Source organism: Miniopterus natalensis, chromosome X, assembly GCF_054644295.1.
Source record: "Miniopterus natalensis isolate mMinNat1 chromosome X, mMinNat1.hap1, whole genome shotgun sequence".
NCBI classification, from domain to species: Eukaryota; Metazoa; Chordata; class Mammalia; order Chiroptera; family Miniopteridae; genus Miniopterus; species Miniopterus natalensis.
Genome location: NC_142103.1, coordinates 100,208,278 through 100,228,598, shown reverse-complemented (window position 1 = coordinate 100,228,598; position 20,321 = coordinate 100,208,278). Strand labels below are relative to the sequence as shown.

The following is a 20,321-nucleotide window of genomic DNA, read 5'->3' as shown; positions in this document are numbered from 1 at the left end:
ATCTCGAGATGGCTCAGCCATGCCGGTTTCTAAGTGGGTGGGGTGAAGCCAAAGTGGGTCTTTCAGGCAGTGTCCTGAAAGCCTGGGGAAGCTGCTTGCTCACTCTGTTTTCCTTCTTCCAGCAAGGGGACCTTGGGTGAGGAAGCTCTGAGCAGTGCTGACCAGGCACTGGGATGATGCAGGCAAAATCAAACCATTATTCCTACCTTTTTTTGGTACAGATATTCTCAGTTTTTCTTGGTCCACAGTGTTGCTGAAGCTCCGTAAATGGATTCCTGAGTTCTCAGAGCTGTTCCCGTTTGTGGATAGCTAATTGCCATTCTTTGTTGGGGGCCAGAGGCCTGGGTCTCCTGCTCCACCATCTTGGTGATGCCAATTCTCGTTTTCATGCATTTTGATTTCATAAATAATTTAAACTCAAGACATGACAACTATTGTTTTGTACAATATTTATTGACGTATATTTACTGACTGTATCTTTTCTTGTTCTTCACTCTCTCCTACATTTTCATGTTTCCATATAGTATCATTTTGTTCCTGCCTGAAGAAATCCCTTTAATATTTCTTTCAGAGCAGGCTTATGGGCAATGTCTGTACCTTTATTTTTTTATGTAAATTTTTTTTATTTACTGATGAGAGAGAGGGACATCAATTTGTTGTTCCATTATTTATGCATTCATTGGTTGATTCTTGTATGTGTTGTTACAGGAGATCAATCTGGCAACCTTGGAGTTTTCAGGACCTAACCAATTGAGCTACTTGGCCAGGGCTTTACCTTCACATATTTTTGCTACACATAGAATTTTAGGATCAGTTATTTTTTATAAGCAGTTTAAAGATGTAATTCCACTGCTTTCTGGTTTGAATTGTTTCTGATAAAACTTGGCCATCAGTTATACTATTGCTCTGTTGAAGGTAATGTATCTTTCTTCTCTAACCAATTTTAGCTTTTCTAATTGGCTTTGGCTTTGTTTATCAGTGTTTTGCCATGATGTGTATAAGTGTGGTTTCCTACTTTTTTTTCTGCTTAGAGTTTTCTGAGCTTCTTGAAACTTCTGGGTTGACATATTTGACCATTTTTGACAAATTCTCAACTATTACTTCTTCAAATATTGGTTTTGCCTCATTCCCATTCTCTTCCTCTTCTTCCAGGATTTCAATTACATAAATGTTAAACCATTTGAGTATGTCTCACACGTCTCTTTTTCTCAAATCTTTTTTCCACCTTTTCTCTCTCTGCTTGAGTCTGAGCATTTTGAATTGACCCCATGTTCCAAGTCACTAATCGTACATTCTGCTATGGCCCTCTGCTGATAAACTCATACACTGTTTTTCATTTCAGACATTACATTTTCAGCTCTAATCTTTCCGCTTGATCTAGATTCCAATTGTTTTGAATTTCCCACCTCATCTATGTTGTCCCTTTCCTCTATTATAGAACATACGTTAGAGTCCGTGTCAGCAACATCTGTGGATCCACCGGTAGTTTTCCTCTTCATTACCGGTCATACAATCTTGCCTCTTTGCCTATCTAGAAATTATTTTATTGTGTGCCAGATAATGTGTATAGAAAAACCATACACAGGAAAAGAGGTTCATGGAAAAGAGAGTCTCTATTTCATTAGTCAGTTAGGGTGAGTAGCTAATCCACTCAACCCAAGCAGAAACTGAGCATCATCTATTGCAAGGTTAGGAAGACTCCATCTACTTCTGCTATGTTCCTGTTCCTAGATTCTGGAAGCACAGGTCTCCTTGGCCCTGGAAGCTAACAAAAGACAGTTCTGACCCTCAGAAGTTTTCATTTTATCCCTTTAGCCTCCTCCCTCCACCTCATTCAGCTTCAAAACTTTGCAAATGCCTTGAAGGAGAACCCAGCCATGTTGGAAGCAGAGCTCCTCCCTCGCAGCACTGTACAACTGAAAGAGATTTCAGTGTGCCTCTTAGAAGTTTCTGTGCTAGCTCCCCCATTTCTTGCACAGCCTGACTATAGTTTTACCCCAAGGTGAAACCTGTATGCATTTAAGGGCCCTTAATGTTTCAGTTTGTCACTACAGCACTATGCAACTGCTAAAAGGTTGCTGACGTCTGTCCGCAAGCAGAAGACCTTTGCCTGAACCAAGCCTGATCCATAGCCTGGCCCCAGGTAACAAAGGGTTGGCAATTATCAAGTCACTATGGAATAATTATTCCTGTTTTGTAATTTTAGTCCATCCAGTCCTTGTTTCCACAGCTCTCTGAACCCTTTAAAATGTGATTTTTGTAATGTATTCAGTTTTGTCTAGTGGAAGAGTAGGTCTGTGGCAACCTATTTCACTTTACTGTGCCATTAAAGTCCAGCCTTTTCCATGGAATTTCATTTCATTTTGCATTTTTGAAGTTGCACATGTTGCTAAATGTTTATTTGCATTTTCTTTTTCATTAAATTTTATTCCAAAGAGAATCTATTGGTATTTTTATTGTGAGTAGGTTAAAGCTATAAACTAACAGAGAGAACTGACTTCTTAATGACATTGTCTTCCTATCTAAGAATATGATATATATTATTATTTTTTAGTCATTTGGGGGATCCTTTAGTAGTATTTAAATGTTTTCTTCATTCAGATCTTCCATATTTCTTGTTATGGATACTTTTTTGTTGTTACTGTAATATTTTCTTTCTTCTATGGTCTCATTTTGAAGACAATAAATTGGACTGAATTTTACAATACTTGAAAATGTGACTGCTCTTCTGTATCCAAAAGTACCAGAGGAGCTATAGAGGTGTACAGGAAATACTGTTTGAGTACAAAAAGAAGATTGCTTTCATTGAGTTCAGCCCATTCAATAAAAATGGGATAGATTCACCGAAGGAGTTCCAACTATTCACCTCCCTACATTTCCTATATAATTAACCCAAAATAAAACCCTGGGAGTCCTCCTTGACTACCTCCTCTCCTGCTACTGACCATCTACCCATGGTTTGTATGGCAAGCATCTAAATCACATTTAAAAAAATTAATATAGCCAGATTCTACCCTTGACCATTTGGTTCAGGTCTAGGGCAAATCTAGGCATAAATGTGAATGTCTATGTGCACACACACATTCAACTCCAGTGATTCTGATCTCCCACCTTTTAATAACAATTAATAAATTACAAATTAAGTCCTGTTGACCATACATCCTAAATATCTCTGCAACACATTTTTTCATTTTTACCCTTCCCAATTTAAATCAACACTTCATCATTTCTCACCTAGACCACTCTAGCAATCTCCTAATTGCTATTCCTGAATCTACTCTTTGTTCCTTACAATCCAGCGTCCAAACAGCTAACAAGGTCATCAATGTAAAATAAAAATCAGACTGTGCCACTAGCCAACATAAATTCCTTCAAAACTTCCTATCTATGATTCCTAAACATTGATCCACTGACTAATGCTGGTCCATAAGTTTCTAAATCGGCGTGCTGAGTGATGAGACTGAGAAAATAAAGCCAATGTGGTGAATTTTTTCACAAAATCAAATTTATTCAGTTTAAATTATCTGTATTCTATGATTATATATCTAGTATCAATATATTGTTTTATAAAATGATAGTGCCACTTTTAAACATCCTTACATGACAAAAAAAAAAAATCAAAATATCAAAATATCAAGCATTAAAAAACGTTGTTAAATCCATGCTGGCCTCCTCAAAAAATTTTTTTTTGCCGTTTCATAAGATTGAAAGGTTCTTTTTAATCTTTACTGTTGAGAGTATTACAGATATCCCCAACTTTTTCCCCCCATTGCCCCCCTCCACCTGGTTCCCATCCGCTCCCCAGGCCTTCACCACACTATTGTCTGACCATGGGCAATGCATACAAGTTCTTTGGTTAATCTCTTCCCGCTGCCCCTCCCCACCTTCCCTCTGAGATCCCTCAGGCTGTTCCATGTTTCCATGTCTCTGGATCTATTTTGTTCATCAGTTTATTTTGTTCATTAGACTCCACATATGAGTGAGATCACGTGATATTTGTCTTTCTCTGCCTGGCTTATTTCACTCAGCATAATTTTCTCCAGGTCCCTCCATGCTGTCTCAAGGGTAAAAGATCCCTCTCCCTTACAGCTGCGTAGTATTCCATGGTGTAAATGTCCCACAGCTTTTTTATCCACTCATCTACTGATGGGCACTTGGGCTGTTTCCAGATCTTAGCTATTAAAAACTGTGCTGCTATGAACATAGGGGTACATAGATTCTTTCTGATTAGTGTTTCAGGATTCTTAGGATATATTACAAGAAGTGGAATCACAGGGTCAAAGGGCAGCTCCATTTTTTAATTTTTTGAGGACACTCCACAGTTTTCTATTGTGGCTGCACCAGTCTGCATTCCCCCCAGCAGTGCAACTAGGGCTCCCCTTTCTCTACACCCTTGCCAGCACGTGTCATTTGTTGATTTGTTGATGGAGCCATTCTGACAGGTGCGAGGTGACACCTCATTGTGGTTCTAATTTGCATCTCTGATGATTAGTGACCTTGAGTATTTTTTCAAATGTCTCTTGGCATCTGTATGTCCTCTCTGGAGAAGTGTCTATTCAGGTCCTTTGCCCATTTTTTAATTGGGTTGTTTGTTTTCCTTTGTTGAGTTGTAGGAGTTCTTTATACATTTTGGAAATTAACCCCTTATCAAATGTATTCTTGGCAAATATGTTCTCCTATACAGTGGGTTCCCTTTTCATTTTAATGCTGGTTTCTTTTGCTGTGCAGAAGCTTATTAGTTTGATGTAGTCCCATTTGTTTATTTTTTCCTTTGATTTTCTTGCCCTAGGAGATTTTTCGGTGAAAATTCTGCTACTTGAGATATCTGAGATTTTGCTATGTTTTCTTCTAGGATTTTTATGGTTTCACGACTTACATTTAATTATTTTATCCATTTTGAGTTTATTCTTGTGTATAGTGTAAGTTGGTGGTCTAGTTTTGTTTGTTTTTTGCATGTACCTGTCTAATTTTCCCAAAACCATTTATTGAAGAAACACTGTCTTTACTCCACTGTATGCTCTTGCCTCCTCTGTGAAATATTAATGGAGAGTAATGGCTTGGGTCAATTTTTGGGTTCTCTGTTCTGGCCTCCTCAATTTTTAAAGCTATACCTGCCCACATGATCAAAGTCTTGGAACCACTGATTGAAGAATTAAGTACAAGCTTCTTAATATGGAAATTCTGCCTCCTCCCACACATACACATAAAGGTTAGCCCTTTAATTTCTTAAAACAACATGTCATTCATTAGTGTCCTCTTTTTAAAAAAATTACACTTATATTAGTCAAGCAGCAAGTATGTGCAAAGTACTATGCTAGGTAGTATACAAAGGTAATCAGGACAGATAATGGGCCCTAGTCATAAGGAAGTTAAGAGTTTTACATTTTGGAGACAACAGCCCTGACTTCAAATTGGAGTTAACTATAATACCTGCCTATAATTAGTTAGCTATTAAATTCTAATTATAGTTACTGGAATGTTATACTACAAAAGTGTATACCGGGGATGGGGTGAGGACTCTTGACTGGGTCTTGGAGGATCAGAGGTTTCCATGAGGAAGTAAATTAAGAAGTGAGATTTGAAGGATATATGGGCATGAAACTAGGCGAAGAGAGTAGGATAGGAGAGAGAGCAGCTTGGATAATGGGAACAGCATGTGCAGATTCTGAGGTAGGAAGCAAAATGCTGTGCTTGAAGAAGAGGTGGGATGTCAGTGATTAGTGCCCACAGGGACAGGAGTAGAATCCTAGCTAGGCTCAAGAGGCAGGCTAGATGACACCATAGCTTACATGCCACATATGGATTTAGATCTTTATTCTAAAAGTAATGGGAAGACACTGAATGAACAATGACACTGAAATGATGATGAATGGCTTTTCAGTAGATCATATTGGAGCTTTGCCAACTGTAGCTGCAGTTTAAAGAACAGGCTTAGAAGAAAGCAAGAGTAAAAAACATGAAGACAAGTTAGGAAGCTGCTGAAATAGTCCAGGTGAGAAATAATGGTCGCATGGAACAGAGAGGTAGCCATGAAAATGGAAGAAAGCTTGATAAACTTAATAGATATTTAGGACGAATTGACAGAATCTTATACTTTAATACCAACAACCACCTGCTTTATAGTCCTATGCAAATATCACGCTGTTTTGTTTTTCATTAATTTACAATGACCTTTCCTCTTTCCTCCAAAATACCCTTGATCTTTTCATTTTTAAAACTAATGTCATTGATAAATGTTGTATTAGTTTCCTAGGGATGCTGAAACAAAAATGCCACAAATTGTGTAGCTTAAAACTACAGAAATGTATTGTTTCACAGTTCTGGAGTTTAGAAATCTGAAATCAAGATGTACGCAGGGTCATGCTACCTCTGAAATCTGTAGTGGATCCCCTCCTTGCCTCTTCTTAGCTTCTGGTGGTTTGCTGGCAATCTTTGGCATTCCTTAGCTTGCAGCTACATAACTCCAATCTCTGTCTACATTGTCACATTATATTCTCCCTGTCTCTGTCTTCACATCTTCTTATGAGGACACCGGTCATACTGCATTAGAGGCCCATACTACTACAGTATGATTTCATCTCAAGTTAACTAATCACATCTTAAATGACTCTATTTCCAAAGTCACAGTCTGAGGTATGGGGTTAGGACCTCAACATATCTTTTATGGGGTACACAATCCAACCCATAACAAATGCCTACATCAAAAACATTTAAGTAGTAAACAGTAAAAAGTCTCCCTCTCATAACCCAGGCCTAAGCCAATCAACACAAGGTATTCAAAAAACAGCACCAACATCACCTATGAGCTTGTTAGACATGCAGTCTCAGGCCCCACCCTAGACCCGCTCAATTAGAATGGAGACCTGAACAAGATCCCCAGATGATTTGTATTTACATTAAAATTTGAGAAACCATGGCATATTACATTATTAAGAGAAAGATGCCATTGACAAAAAGAAATCTGTAAGTCATGCCCCCTGAAATGGTCAAGCTGATTTGCAGCTTGTTGTAAAGGGGTAGCTCTCAAGCCTAGCTGTACATCAGAATTACCCGGGGCCCTTTTAAACTGATGTAAAGGCCCAAGGCAGAACCTAGACCAATAGGATCAGTAGCTTTGCAGTGGGGCTTAAAATCAGCAAATCTCCTTAAGAAGTCCTCAGGTGATTCTTAGGTACAACCATGGCTGAGAATTATTAGGGTAGAGTAACGTCTAGAAGGAAATGAAGGGAAAATTGATGTTTAATGAGTATAGAGTTTCAGTTTTGCAAGATGAAAAAGTTCTAGAGATTTATTGCACGACCACTTAAATATACTTAACACTAAAGAACCGTACAGTTAAAAATAATATAAATTCAATGTTATGTGTTTACCACAATAAAACAGGCAAAATAATTCAAACAATCAACTTAAAGAAATCATTTACTTTAATGTACATGGATATGTTATTTAAATTTTTTAAACAAATTTTGTTTTCTAAAAGGGTTTTAAATATAATTATTTTATGGGTTCACCAATATAATAAAATACATTTTTTCAATCAATAAATATTGCAAAATCACATGATTTAAATATTTCAGACCCCTTTTTACTGTCCCAAGTGCTCTGGTCTGAACTTCCTTCTTTGTGTATACAGTTCTCCTTGGGCCTTTCTTCATGGGGCAACAATAGGTCTGGCAGATGATCCTTGAATCATTAGGCAAAATGCCATTATACTACACCACTAAATCCACAACCAGCCCCAACATGAATATCCTTAGCCTTTATCAGATCCCCAAAGGCCAAAATTAAGAACCCCTGCTCGCAGATGGAGTCCCTACTGGATATGGTGTCCTATAAGGGTATTCCCATGGAACCCTAGGAATACTTTTATGAATTACCTCCATGTACAATATAATTCTATACCACTGTCCCTCCCATTAAGACTGCAAGCTTTTTGAAAGCCAAGAATAGTCATAGGTATCTTTATGTCTCTAGCACCTACTTATACACCTGGGAATGACAATGTTTTCAATGAGACACCAATAAACACAACCAAATGAAAGAACTCTATATCCCCTTCCACTTGACACACCACTGATATCTTTAAAGGGATGAAATGTTTTTCTATCTGCACATCATTTGGGAGGATTAGAGCACACAAAGGGTGAAAAAAAGAATTCCACCCCTATTCTTCTCAAGTGATATAGTACTCATAGACTAAAGACGTAAGTTTTGTAGACCAGACAGCTCACAACTTTTCCTAGAATTCCAAGCTCTACCAGTTATTCCCAGGCAATGACAAACACTTCAGAGTATCTCCAGATCTCCTAGAGATGTCTCAAAGAGAAGTTACTTAAGGGTTCTATAAGGAACAGACACCACATTTCAGAAACCTCAAAATAAGAATGTGCAGTGGTAAATGCAATAATTCTGGAGAGCAATGGGTCTAACAAAGAAACCTAGAGGAAATAAGAGACTCAGGTATTTAGATATAGTTGGAGGTCAGTAGCCAAGACATAAAACTCAGCTGAAGCCATCAATCAACTCTAAGAACTTGCTCATTGCAAGATTTAATATAGCATGGCCCAGAGTTCTTACAATATTTCAATTACATTAACAAACTTATATTTTTATTTTTATTGAATTGTAGATTTCTCATAATCTTCTTTTGCAATAAGTGCATTTTGTTAATATAAAACAGTAAGGGCATACACTGCTTTATTACAAACTGACTTTATAAGCCAAATAGCATAGTGGTGAAAGAGCAAAGGGACTGGAGCTATGCTGGACCTGAATCTTGGCTCTGCTCCTTACTATCCATGTGACCTTGGTTATGTTATTTAACCTGTGTGGGTCTCGGTTTCTTGATGTAAAAACCAGAGATTGTTAATAGTACACATCTTATAGAAGCATTATCTAAGAGAAGTTTCTGTGACTATGGAAATGTCGTACTGTCCAAATGGTAGCCACTGGCCACATGTGGCCACTGAGTATTTGAAATGTGGCTAGTATAACTAAAAAAACAAAGTTTTAATTTCATTATAACTAATTTAAATATAAGTTTAAATAGCCAGTGGCTAGTGGCTCTTTTCCTGGAAAGCAGTTTGGTATGGTTGGAAAGATCATATGAGCTAATAAGCATTTAAATCAATGTCTGGCACACAATTATCAATAAATGTGAGCTATTGCTATTTCTCAGCAATGCCACATCATAAAAAACTGGTATGCAAGTGTGAATTGCAATTTCCAACTCTTTCCCTAAATTTTGTGGATAATTATTTTTCCTAATATTTATACTTCTAGCCTAATTCTTTCTCCTTCCAGTTGGCACTGGCTTCAGAAAACACCAGACCCGTCTGCACACCAAGTCCCACCTCCCCTTCTTGGGCCCAACACGCATACTGCATGTTCACTTTCTTGAAAGATTTTGCAGACTATCAAGAGCACATTTGGTCTTGGCTCCCTTCGGATGTTACACCCCACCACTCCCTAAGTATTTACTACATTTACCAGAATCTTGCAAATGTTAGAGCATATTCATTTCCTGTTTGGATAACTTTTAGGAGGACTTTATTATCACGCTTGACATACCCAATTTACTTGCTCATTCTAAACCTTAAAACATCTCATCAGGCTTACAAAAACTACACTAAAAATTCCCATAATCTTGTTTTTTAATGAGATTAGAATGAAGTTAAAAAGGGTTATCTTTTGCTTCCCTAGTATACATTAAAAGGCAACCAGTCATGTTCTAGCACGTACCTGTTACCTTTGAAAAGGCTATAAGCTCTGAATTAATAATGCTGTGCCCCTCTTTTGATACAGGAATACTACTCTATTTCCAAAACAGTCCCATTATATCAAATCAGCTTTTTCTAACACAAAGACTCCTAGAACAATCATGATTGATAAAGATTTCCCTTCCTATAGCATATAGCTGAGGATATGAGAACAGTTATCAGAAGAGAACTGCAAGTCTGAATTCTCATATCTAAGAAACACTAAAAATAAGATCCTGACATTTATAATTTTATATTCTAACACAGGAAATATGGAGAAATAAGTTAAATAATCTGACATATACCTCTAGCCCAGTGAGGAAGGCATAATTGAACAAGTAGCCTGGTGTAATAGCAGAGGGAAGCTAAGTGATAGAGAAAAGAAGATTAAAAAAAAAAACACTAAAAAAAGCTGATCGCAGACATAAAATACTATGAGATATGAACTAATTTGAGTTGTAAACTAAAAAACAAACAAAAACACCCAGGAAAGAAGCCTAGCAAGCCAATGAAAGGTACGTGTGAGGGCAGAGAGTGGGTGGCTCTTTCCTACTCTTCTTTTATGCATATCCTGCCTCCGTACTAAACTGTTCCTGTCCGGGAATTCCACATGTCCAACAGTCAGCTTCATTCTCTGGGATTCTTTTCCCCATTTCTAGCAGTGAGAAATTATTTCACCTGCAATTAATAGAAACCTTGATTTCTGTCACTAGTTATTTTTTCCTGAAGCAATAGGCAGTCCTGGGAAAGGATGAGATTTAGGTTTGATCAGGGGCACAATAAAACAATTATTCAGTCTACACGGTCAGATTCATTCGAAAGCCTAATATCCTGTGGTTATAAGATAATTCTCAACATTTTAAATTAGGACCACATCAAGGTACACGCCCAGGTTTCGGGCTCAATCTCCAGTAGGGGGCGTGCAGGAGGCAGCAGATCAATGACTTCTCATCATTGATGTTTCTCTCTCTCTCTCTCTCCCTCTCCCTTCCTCTCTCTGAAATCAGTAACAATTTTTTTAAAATGAATAAATAAATAAATAAATAAGTAAATAAATTAGGGCCACCTACTTCCAGATGGACAGGAAGAGAACCTCTTCCTCACCGAAGAACCAAGTCCTTCCCCTTGAGATGGTTTGTGTCCATCTCAAACCAGTAACAGTTCCCAGGGAAATGTCTTGCACTGACTGGCCTAGATGAGTCAGGACTAACTTTCGGAACTGGGAATGGAGCTCACTTCCCCATCACATGAACTGCAGGAAAGGAAGTTTCTTGGATAAAATGAGAGTTCTGGTACAAGGAAAGAAAGAAATCAATGTGCAACAGGCCATCAATACAGTGCATCGCATTTCTCTCCCACTCTACACCGACTGGGTACCTAGTGCTAAACGCCTTGGTTCATTACTAATGGTATGCTTTACCGGCCTGTAACACTACTTATACTTTTGGGTAAGTAGGCTGCTGCTGTGAGGAAATGGATAATTAAAGATGAAGTTAATGATGCTAAAGGTATTTCCTAGCTGGACTCAGGACCATTATGTTGACCTACAGTTATGCACACAGGTACTTTGTCCAGTGTAGCTTCTCACAAGTGCAGCACAGGAAAAATCTCAACAGTGCAGGCTCAGAAGGTGTCTGATCTTCTGGCCTTATGAACATTCATTACCTGAATACTGCCTGCTACCCTACTGAATAAAAAGCCAACAGGATTATCGAAATAAGCTCCTAGAAAGTGGCCAGACCATTAGCACTGTGAAGATACTCAACACAACAAGATAGGGCTATTTGGTTAAGGCAGTAAGCAATTCAAGTTACAGATCAAGGGAACTCTAAAAGGGAAAACAGAACAAACCATTGAAGGATTCAATTAAGTACACTGTTTATGGATCAACATTCTTTCCTTTGCACCATACTGTCTTTAGCAGTAAAAGCCTAAAATTCTCTAGATGTGGTTATCCAAGAAAGAGCTTTCACTCATTCCATGAGAATGGAAACAGATGTTTTTACAAGTTTGAGTACAAGGAAGAAAAAGGATACCTCTCAATATCTGATACTGTTCAACTTTTAGGCAGAATAAAAGGAAGGAAAGGAAGGGGGAGGGAGGGAGGGAGGGAAAGGAGGGAAGACTGTTTTTGAGTGAAGCTTCCAGTTCACGATGAGGGCAGTGGCCAGAGGAAAACGCTTACAGAGGCAAACAGACAACAGTCATGAGAGAGCAGTAGGCCATCATTTCCTCAAACTTTGGCTTTTCTAGTTTTTTGTAAGTAGAAAAATATATTTAAGTACCAAACTCACTTGTAAAGAAGTTATTTGGTATATCTACATTAATAACTTTAGGTTGCTTTCATAAATAAAAAATAAGCAAATGCTACTTTTATTATCCTAAGTTCCCTATGGATAAACTACTACAATTAAATTCTACTTAGTTTTTTGACAGCCTCCACCTTCCAATTTAGTTTCTATACTTTATACTTCATTGTTATTTCAGAACATGCCATGGGCAGTTTTAATATATCTATTGACACATCCTGCTCCCTGATTTCCACAATTCATCCTGAAACTATTCCATTTCCACTTTCAGAAGGTCTGAAATAGTTTCCATTGACATTTCATAGAAAGAGAGCTGTCTCAGTTTGCAATGGATTACTAAAAAAGAGCTAGCACATTATACGGACAATCATAAAGGCAGAGACAAGATAAGAACCTATATTCTCTAAAACCCATTTACATCATCAGATCATTAGGTACAAGCACTTCTAAGGCAGGGTGGGAATTAGCACTTCATAGCTGCAAGCACGAAATGGCACTTTCTACAATCATCTTTATTTCTTCCATCTCACTTAAGGATATTAGAGCAAAAAGGATCAGAAACATTCCTTTTGGCCCATATCCTTTTGAGTCTTTTTTTCCTCTCCTGACATTCTCTTATTACTCCAGAATTCTTTTTTTTTTTTCAAAAAAAAAGGGAATAGGTTGAATTTTTACCCCTTTGAAATGTCTCACTGAACTCCTTAAAAATCACTTCCTGACTGAAGTGAATTTTTACTTATTTTTAAATTTTTCCATCCATGAGGAACATTAAATTATTTTAGTTAGAATATTATATTTTAGCTTTGCCTAGAGTTAAGAGTTTCAGATGGCTTAAAGGCATTTTTAATTTTTTAAAAAATATTGACCTGTGAGGTATGCTTAGCCTTTTGAAAGAGAGATGCTTTTCAGAGAAATGGCCTAAAATTTTCACATTCCTATAGACAATTTCAGAGAAACTTTCTAATAAAATTTAAATTAACAATGGTTCCAAACACTTTCATTTTAACAGTCTCACCCAGACAGTCTGCCGTTTAAATTTCCACAGGAGGTTGGTCTTTACATAAACTTGTGACTCCTGACAATCTTGTTTATCTGTTTGAAGTTAATTTTTATAAGCTAGATTTTAAATAAGCAGAATACAATAAAAAGTCTATTTAAGTTTTTGGTTTTTTAAGATTTAGACCAGCCTGGCCAACGTGGCTCAGCGGCTGAGCATCCACCCATGAACCTAGAGGTCAGGGCACATGCCCGGATTTGGGCTCGATCCCCAGTAGGAGGCGTGCAGGAGGCAGCCGGTCCATGATGTTTCTCTATCATTGATGTTCCTATCTCTCTATCCCTATTCCTTCCTCTCTCTAAAATCAGTAAAAACATAAAAAAAAAAAAAAAAAAAAAAAAAAAAAGATTTAGACCCAAATACTGATAGATCACTTCTGCCTTCACTCAAGTGGTAACTCTAAGGCAGGATTTCTCAACCTCAGCCTTTTGGGCTGGATCATTCTAGGTGGCTCATCTTACAGAGTAGGATATTTAACAGCATCCCTGGCGTCTACCCACCAGATGTGAATAGCACCCCTGCCTCACCCTCCCCACTTCCCACTCCTTCTGACAATCAAAAATATGTCTCCAAACAAGCCAAATGCCCCTGGTCTGGGAAGGGTGGTGGAAAGGTTGGAGGGAGGCAAAACGGCGCGAGTTGAGAACTGCTGCTCGAAGCCATGCTATCTTGTGCCTCATCAAAACCTAATATCCTACAAAAAGCCTCATTTTTTATTTTTACAAAGGAGTTATGTAATGTAAAATAAAAACCAGTGGAACCAAAATGTTCTAGCAGGGAAAAATATTTTAAAATATAATCAAATTGAGATTATAGTTATTGGCCACTCAGTTTCTGTGCAGCAAGGTCTGATTTCAGCTGGACCTCAGCTAACTTCAAGGTCATTTCTCTATAAAGAGCACCACTCACTTTTAGGTCTGTCCCCAATGTTTGCTTTTCTCTCTGAAGTTCTTCTCTGTAGGGATGGATGTTTTCTTGTCTGTCTGATAAAGCAGCCAGACCACCACCACTCTTTTCTTTGCTTGCTTCACATCTCTGCTCCACGTTGTTTTCAATCTTAGCTAAGGCAGAAGAAAGAGAACCAAGGATAACCAATTCCTTCTCCAAAGTTAATGCCAAACAATCACTTAGGAAATCCTCACTTCCTGATTTTAGATTTTTGAAGAAACAGGTTACAGGGAGAACTCTGGTGAGATTATGAAGGCACTGGAATAAAACTGTTTGGTTCCTGGAATAAAAAAGACAAACACAATATTATAAAACTTGGGACAGCACAAAGCAGTTGTGCACAACATATTAATCAATTAATATTCATGTACAAATACTCTACAATGAATAGAACCAATGATGCATGTACATGATCATTGACACTATTTAGACTGTAGCAATCAAAAATACGTATCCTACCCCAAGTCAATTAATACTCATGAGGTTGCTTCCCAATTTTTTTCTCTGAGCAATAAGATCAATATTGTATTTTTAAAATTTTATTGTGAGGGAGAGGTAAGAGAAAATCTTAATTATTAGGTCCTATCCAACCAAAAATTTAAAAAGCGAAAAACATAAAATTAAAAACAGCTTCTGTTTTTGCCCTAGCAGGTTTGGCTCAGTGGTTGAAGCGTTGACCCATAGACTGAAGACTCTTGGGTTCGATTCCTGGTCAGCGGCATGTACCTAGGTTGCAGGCTCCATCCCTGGTCCCAGTCAGGGCCTGTGCAGAGGCAACCAATTGATGTCTCTCTCACATCGACATTTCTCTTTCTCTTTCTCCTTTCCACTATCTTTGAAAAGCAATGGGAAAAAAATATCCTCGGGTGAGCATTAAAAAAAAATTTTTTTAAGTTTATTAAAAGAAAAACAGCGTCAGTTTTTAAATGAGGCCACCTGTCCATCCATGCTACACCAGGCAATGGCTGGGACATGTCCCACAATGGCACAGCACTGTACCGTGGGGATTACTGTTGGGCCACACATTCAGCACACATTAACTCTGATGGAGCAATGCCAATTTGATGTGCTTTACCTGGAATAGACTATTAAGATCCCTTCAAATGATGTCCTTTGCTTCCAGTGGAAGAGTGTCCCATACAAACTTTCTAACCCTTTACAAAAGCAGATTTCTGGAAATTCTTTGATTACTTCACATTTCATGTGTTCTAAGAGCCATGCCTTCATTGAAGTCAGGGCGTATCTGGGTGATGTGATTTGGAAGCAAGTTTTGTGCAATGCTGCAAGAAGTGCAAAGAGATCTTCCATGTGCTCTGCAAGAAAAACATGCCACAAGCTCTGTCACTAAACTCTATTATCAAATAAAGAGAGTTCTTAAAATTTTCTGATTCAACTAGGTATATGATTAAAAAGTACCAACAAAAATTACCTATAGGTTTCTTTGGAAATGTCACTAGATATTTCCCATTTGAAAAATCTTCTAGACTTAAGAAAAGTCTGCCACACGGAACAAAACGATGTTGAGAACAGTTACCATTTTCTCTCTGTGTAATCTGTAGCAGCACAATGCAGCAAAACTGACTGAATGCTAAAAGCGGCGAAAGAGATGTCACAGCAGCGATCACCTGGACGCGCTCTTCCTCAGGCGGCTGTCCACAAACAAAGCTCTCCTCTTCCTCTTCTTCCTCACCACCAGCCAACTTGATCCTTTTTGCCTCTGATCCCACTGCACAGGGCACTGAGCAGGGCGCGGGAAAAGAGCCCCTACTCAACCGGATCACCCTATTTTGACACTTAATAGGCCGAAAGCTACAGCTGCGGGGTTCATCCATTAACAACGATAGAGTCACCTGCTTCGGAGACCTGTAAAACATCCAGAGTTTGCTTTAGTCTAAAAGTTCATTCTTTAAAATCAAATAGATGATTAAATGTCATACAAAGAACAACAACAACAAAATGTATTCTCTCCTTTACTAGGGAACATCATTTCAAATGTAAAATGTATCAGAAAATTAAGTGTAAAAGCCAAACACATTTTTAAAAATCCTATAATAACACTTCTCTTAAAATAAGAAAGCAAAAACATTGCAAATATGCTGGACTTCAGGAAAGTAAGTTTTTTAATGGAAAGAAATGGTAAATTAATGACTGGATTTTATTTCTGAAGTAGGTCCCCCCATTTTTCTTTAAACAAGAAAAAAACTACTCATTTTTAAAAAGACTATTTTGGCAATAATTTAGAATGCAAATACTTCTAAAGTAAAAATTGCATTTTATACTCCCCTAAATAACTTAAATAAAATCAGCTTTTCAATACAGAATATTGTTTATCCCTCAACAATGATAATTTTGGGAATATAATATTATTAAACTTAATTTCACCTATTTCTATTTTCATTTTTAATATAGCTACTACAACGTTGAAAATTACATGTGTGGCTTACACTGTATTTCTGTTGGGCAAGTGCTATTCTAGAGCATCAAGACAATGGTATCATGTTAGAATTTACTTACAGGTTCAGAGATGTGGTTTTCACTCCAACAACCAAGTTGTCGTCTATTACACGATACCATATCTTCTCTACTAGCTGTTCTGAATCTTCAGAACTGCCTGATAAGCTTTCATCACAAGTATGAACAGGATTTTCTTCTCCACCACAAAGAGTAACAAGACATTTCTTAAAAGAAAAACATGTTTAAGTAACTAATTACAAAAAAAACTATCAAATGTAGCAAAACTAAAAGAAATTATGTAAATCAGCTTTTGGTCAGCCTTAAAGCTTACATATTTTAAAATAAATTACTTATATTATAGATTATACATAATTCACTGAAATAAAACTTATAAAACATATATAATTAACTACTCAGATCAAGAAGCAGGGCGTGACTGGAAACAAGACAGGGTATCCAACACAACAGGATGTAAACCTGGAGTCCATTTTGAAAATAATGTGACAATATGTACCCCAGGCATGCTGAAAACAATCCAATCTTTATCTTATCAATAACTTACACTAAACCCATAACTGTAAACTTTGTATGAATAAAAATGATTAAACTATCTTTGAACTGCTGATTGATTATTGCTAAAATTTTATTCTTAAAGCCCAAGCTGTACTCACTCATTTCCACACACATGGATTTTAGTAACAAGAGAAACAGTAGCAGGAGGAGGAAGAATAGTAGTAGTAATGATAATAATATACAACACTTACTCAGTGTTTACTATAGGTCAGGCACTGTTCTAATGCCATTTCTGTATTAATTTGTTTAACCTTCACAATAACCCTAATACCCTAGGTCCATAGTATTATTATCTACATTTTCCAGATTTTTTAAAAAATGAGGTTCAGAGAGTTAAGTACCTTGTCCCGGGTCAGACAGCTAGCAAGGGGCACAGCTGGGATTTGAACCAAAGCGCAGTGGTTCCAGAGACCATGCTCTATCTCAACCATTAATCTCTATTACCCCTCTATGTGGTAATAACTGAAACACAATATGGGCACTTACACTAGAGTGGACGACACACGGTCCTAGGAATCTGACAATTCTGCCAGTAGCGGTGAGATGTGAGACAGACTAGTCATCCCAAACCTGCAGAAATGATTACTACCTGCCAGGATTGCTGTTCAAATGAACCATGTAAAGGGCCAAAACAGTGTCTCACACACAGAGCTTTCAATGCATTAATTTTTAAACACTGACTCCCCTTTTCTAATACTGGCAAAGTTGTTGGGGTGAGGTAAGGAAGGGACATGGGGAGACTTTTAACAATGACTTTCATGAGATTTCTCAGGAACTTACAAGAGTAATACAGAAATGTAATATGATGGGTTTTTGTTATGTTTCCTATACTCACAAAATCCTATTTTGGACCCAAATCCTCATATTGCTAGGACTGAAATACAGACACAAGGCACTGACCACTGTAAGAATGGTCAACCTTGAGAAGGGTCAGAGCAAAGCACTAAAGTTCCTCTCTGCTCAGCTTTTCTTGATTTATTTGTAACTTTGCTGTTCTGCCCTTCTCTGCCTGGAACTAATGTGCATAAATACTATTTTCATGAAGTCAAAGCAGTTTTTGCTAACTTTCTACATTACTTGCTGTACAGGCATAAAAGAGGTTCTCATGATGGTCAACCACAAAGAAAGAGACAGTAAAATTATAAAAAGCAGACATAAGGGCTAAAAAAATCAGAGCAATTTAGGGACATTACCTAGAGAAATATCCTTAAAAATGAATCATGCAAGAGACTAAAAGAACAACTATTATACTAATGATGAAACTGTGTCACTAATGCAAGATTAAATAATGTTCAGGAATTCTGTTTAAGAAGTCAGAAAATATAAAATTCACTTCGGAGTAATTTCTATTCAAATTATACAAATTAAAAAGTTTAAATATTTTTTAAACAAAAGGACTTAATGCCCCAAGGTTCCTGATAACTGAGATTTTAATATCCTACCGAGAATAATTTGCAAATTGGTAAAATATTGGCTTCTTAATCACATATTTTTCAATGTCATAAAAGCCCACCATTAATAATCCCTGCCACTTTGCTTCTTGATCCATTGAGCATTTCTAATATATTCCAATTTCCTATTTAAATAACTTTTCTTCTGTAATAGTGTCAACAATAAAAATAAAGTTAAAAAATAAATAACTCTTCAATAGGTTTTAATTCATAAAATGATAAAATGTCACATGATGAATTGTACCTCCTCTGCAATTGATGTAGTATCTTCTTTTCCTTGAAGCAGGTTCATTAAAGCTTTGTAAGATTTTAAAATAACTTTTTCCTTAAGCAAAAGATGCTGCTGTACTTCCTGAATAGAAGCCAAACCAACCTGTAAAGTGGAAAGAAAAATCCTTGCCAGAGACATAGTTTCAAATGAAAACTGACATACAATTAATTCAGGAAGTGCTCTCTCCAAATCTGCTTATTAATTCATTTTTCTATAGAAAAGCAGAGAATATTTCTCAGAGCAAAACTATTTTACTTGTACATTTTAAGTCTCTAATTACAAAAGAAAACAGCAAGTAACTGCAATAGACTTTATGTCTAAAAATTGAGAGAATGCCAATGTATTAGCATTCGTTTCACTACTGAGTTTAGTAGCCCATCAATATGAATATGACTAAGTCCAATTGATATGAATAAAAACCAGTCTACCAACACTCCTACCTCCACAGTGAAACTGTTTTTCTTGTTGAAATTATGTCTGTTTCAAAAAGCAAAAGACATAATTATAAATTGAAATAGTTACTTTTAATTTGATATTATTTGAAATTCTGTTCATACAACCTTTATAAAAAATTTAAAGATAACACATTAGCAGCTTCCAAACTGTCATGCGTTTATTTTTGTGCCAATAAACTCAGTACTAAGATTGACTGTTAACTACTGGGGGGGGGGGGGGGGGACTGGCTCTGACCTGGGCATAGAGCAATCCATTCCTTGTATTGTCCTAGATAAACAGATTTCAGCAAAAAGCATAAAATATGCATGAAATACATTTTGTTACTGAAAATTTAGTCACATCATTGAACTGACAGAAGCTGTTTCATTTCAGATGGATATCTGAGACTGTTTCAGTATTAATGTAGTTTTTAATAAAAATGTTTTTCTAGATTGAAAAAACACAATGCACCCTGCTTTTGAATTCCTTTCTTTTAAATTACATTTTAAGACAGGTACATTCTTTTTCTTGGTATCAATGAATAGAAGTTGGAGAGTGAAGATTGAATCACATTTTACCTCATTGCACAAAGTATGTAAAGTGTCTCGCAAATATTTTAAAACTTCATCTGTTGACCTAGTTCTGTGGGCTCCACATCATTCACACTTCATCACTCATTTTCTGAGCAATTTGTAATTTAGGGGAAGAAAGATGTGCTCAGCAGAGGTGGAACAAATCTGAGACTGCTGCAGGGGAGGGAGTGAAGAAAGGACTATGTAGGCAGACTGAAAATAAGGCCCCCTTCAGAAATGATCCTGTTCTCTCTTCCCGACTCCCATCCACATGCCCCCTGCTCCAGGAATAAATGGTAAATCACTAGGCCGCTCAAATATTCTGTTATGATGTTTTGTTATAAAACTATGAAAACAAGCATATGGTAATAAATTTAAACAACATAAAAGTACATCTCACCTTCCCTTCCTACACCCTTAATCCCATTTGTGCAACCAACAGATTGCTTACTTTTCCAGAGTTTTTCCAAGTAGTATATGCTAAGGAATAGTT

At 37.0% G+C, this 20,321-nt stretch overlaps 1 protein-coding gene across 2 annotated transcripts in view; it reads right to left on the bottom strand.

Moving 5' to 3' along the window:
* FANCB (FA complementation group B) overlaps positions 1-20,321 on the bottom strand; it is a 47,619-nt gene that overhangs the window by 17,763 nt on the left and 9,535 nt on the right. The window contains exons 4-8 of one of the 2 annotated variants that reach the window (XM_016202949.2): positions 18,795-18,923; positions 16,587-16,750; positions 15,502-15,935; positions 15,148-15,385; positions 14,034-14,352 (exon numbers count right to left, since the gene is read on the bottom strand). In XM_016202949.2, the coding sequence (XP_016058435.2) occupies positions 14,034-14,352; positions 15,148-15,385; positions 15,502-15,935; positions 16,587-16,750; positions 18,795-18,923 (1,284 nt within the window). Of the gene's footprint in view, positions 1-14,033; positions 14,353-15,147; positions 15,386-15,501; positions 15,936-16,586; positions 16,751-18,794; positions 18,924-20,321 lie in introns of those variants that run through there. The other variant, XM_016202953.2, reaches the window with a different exon arrangement.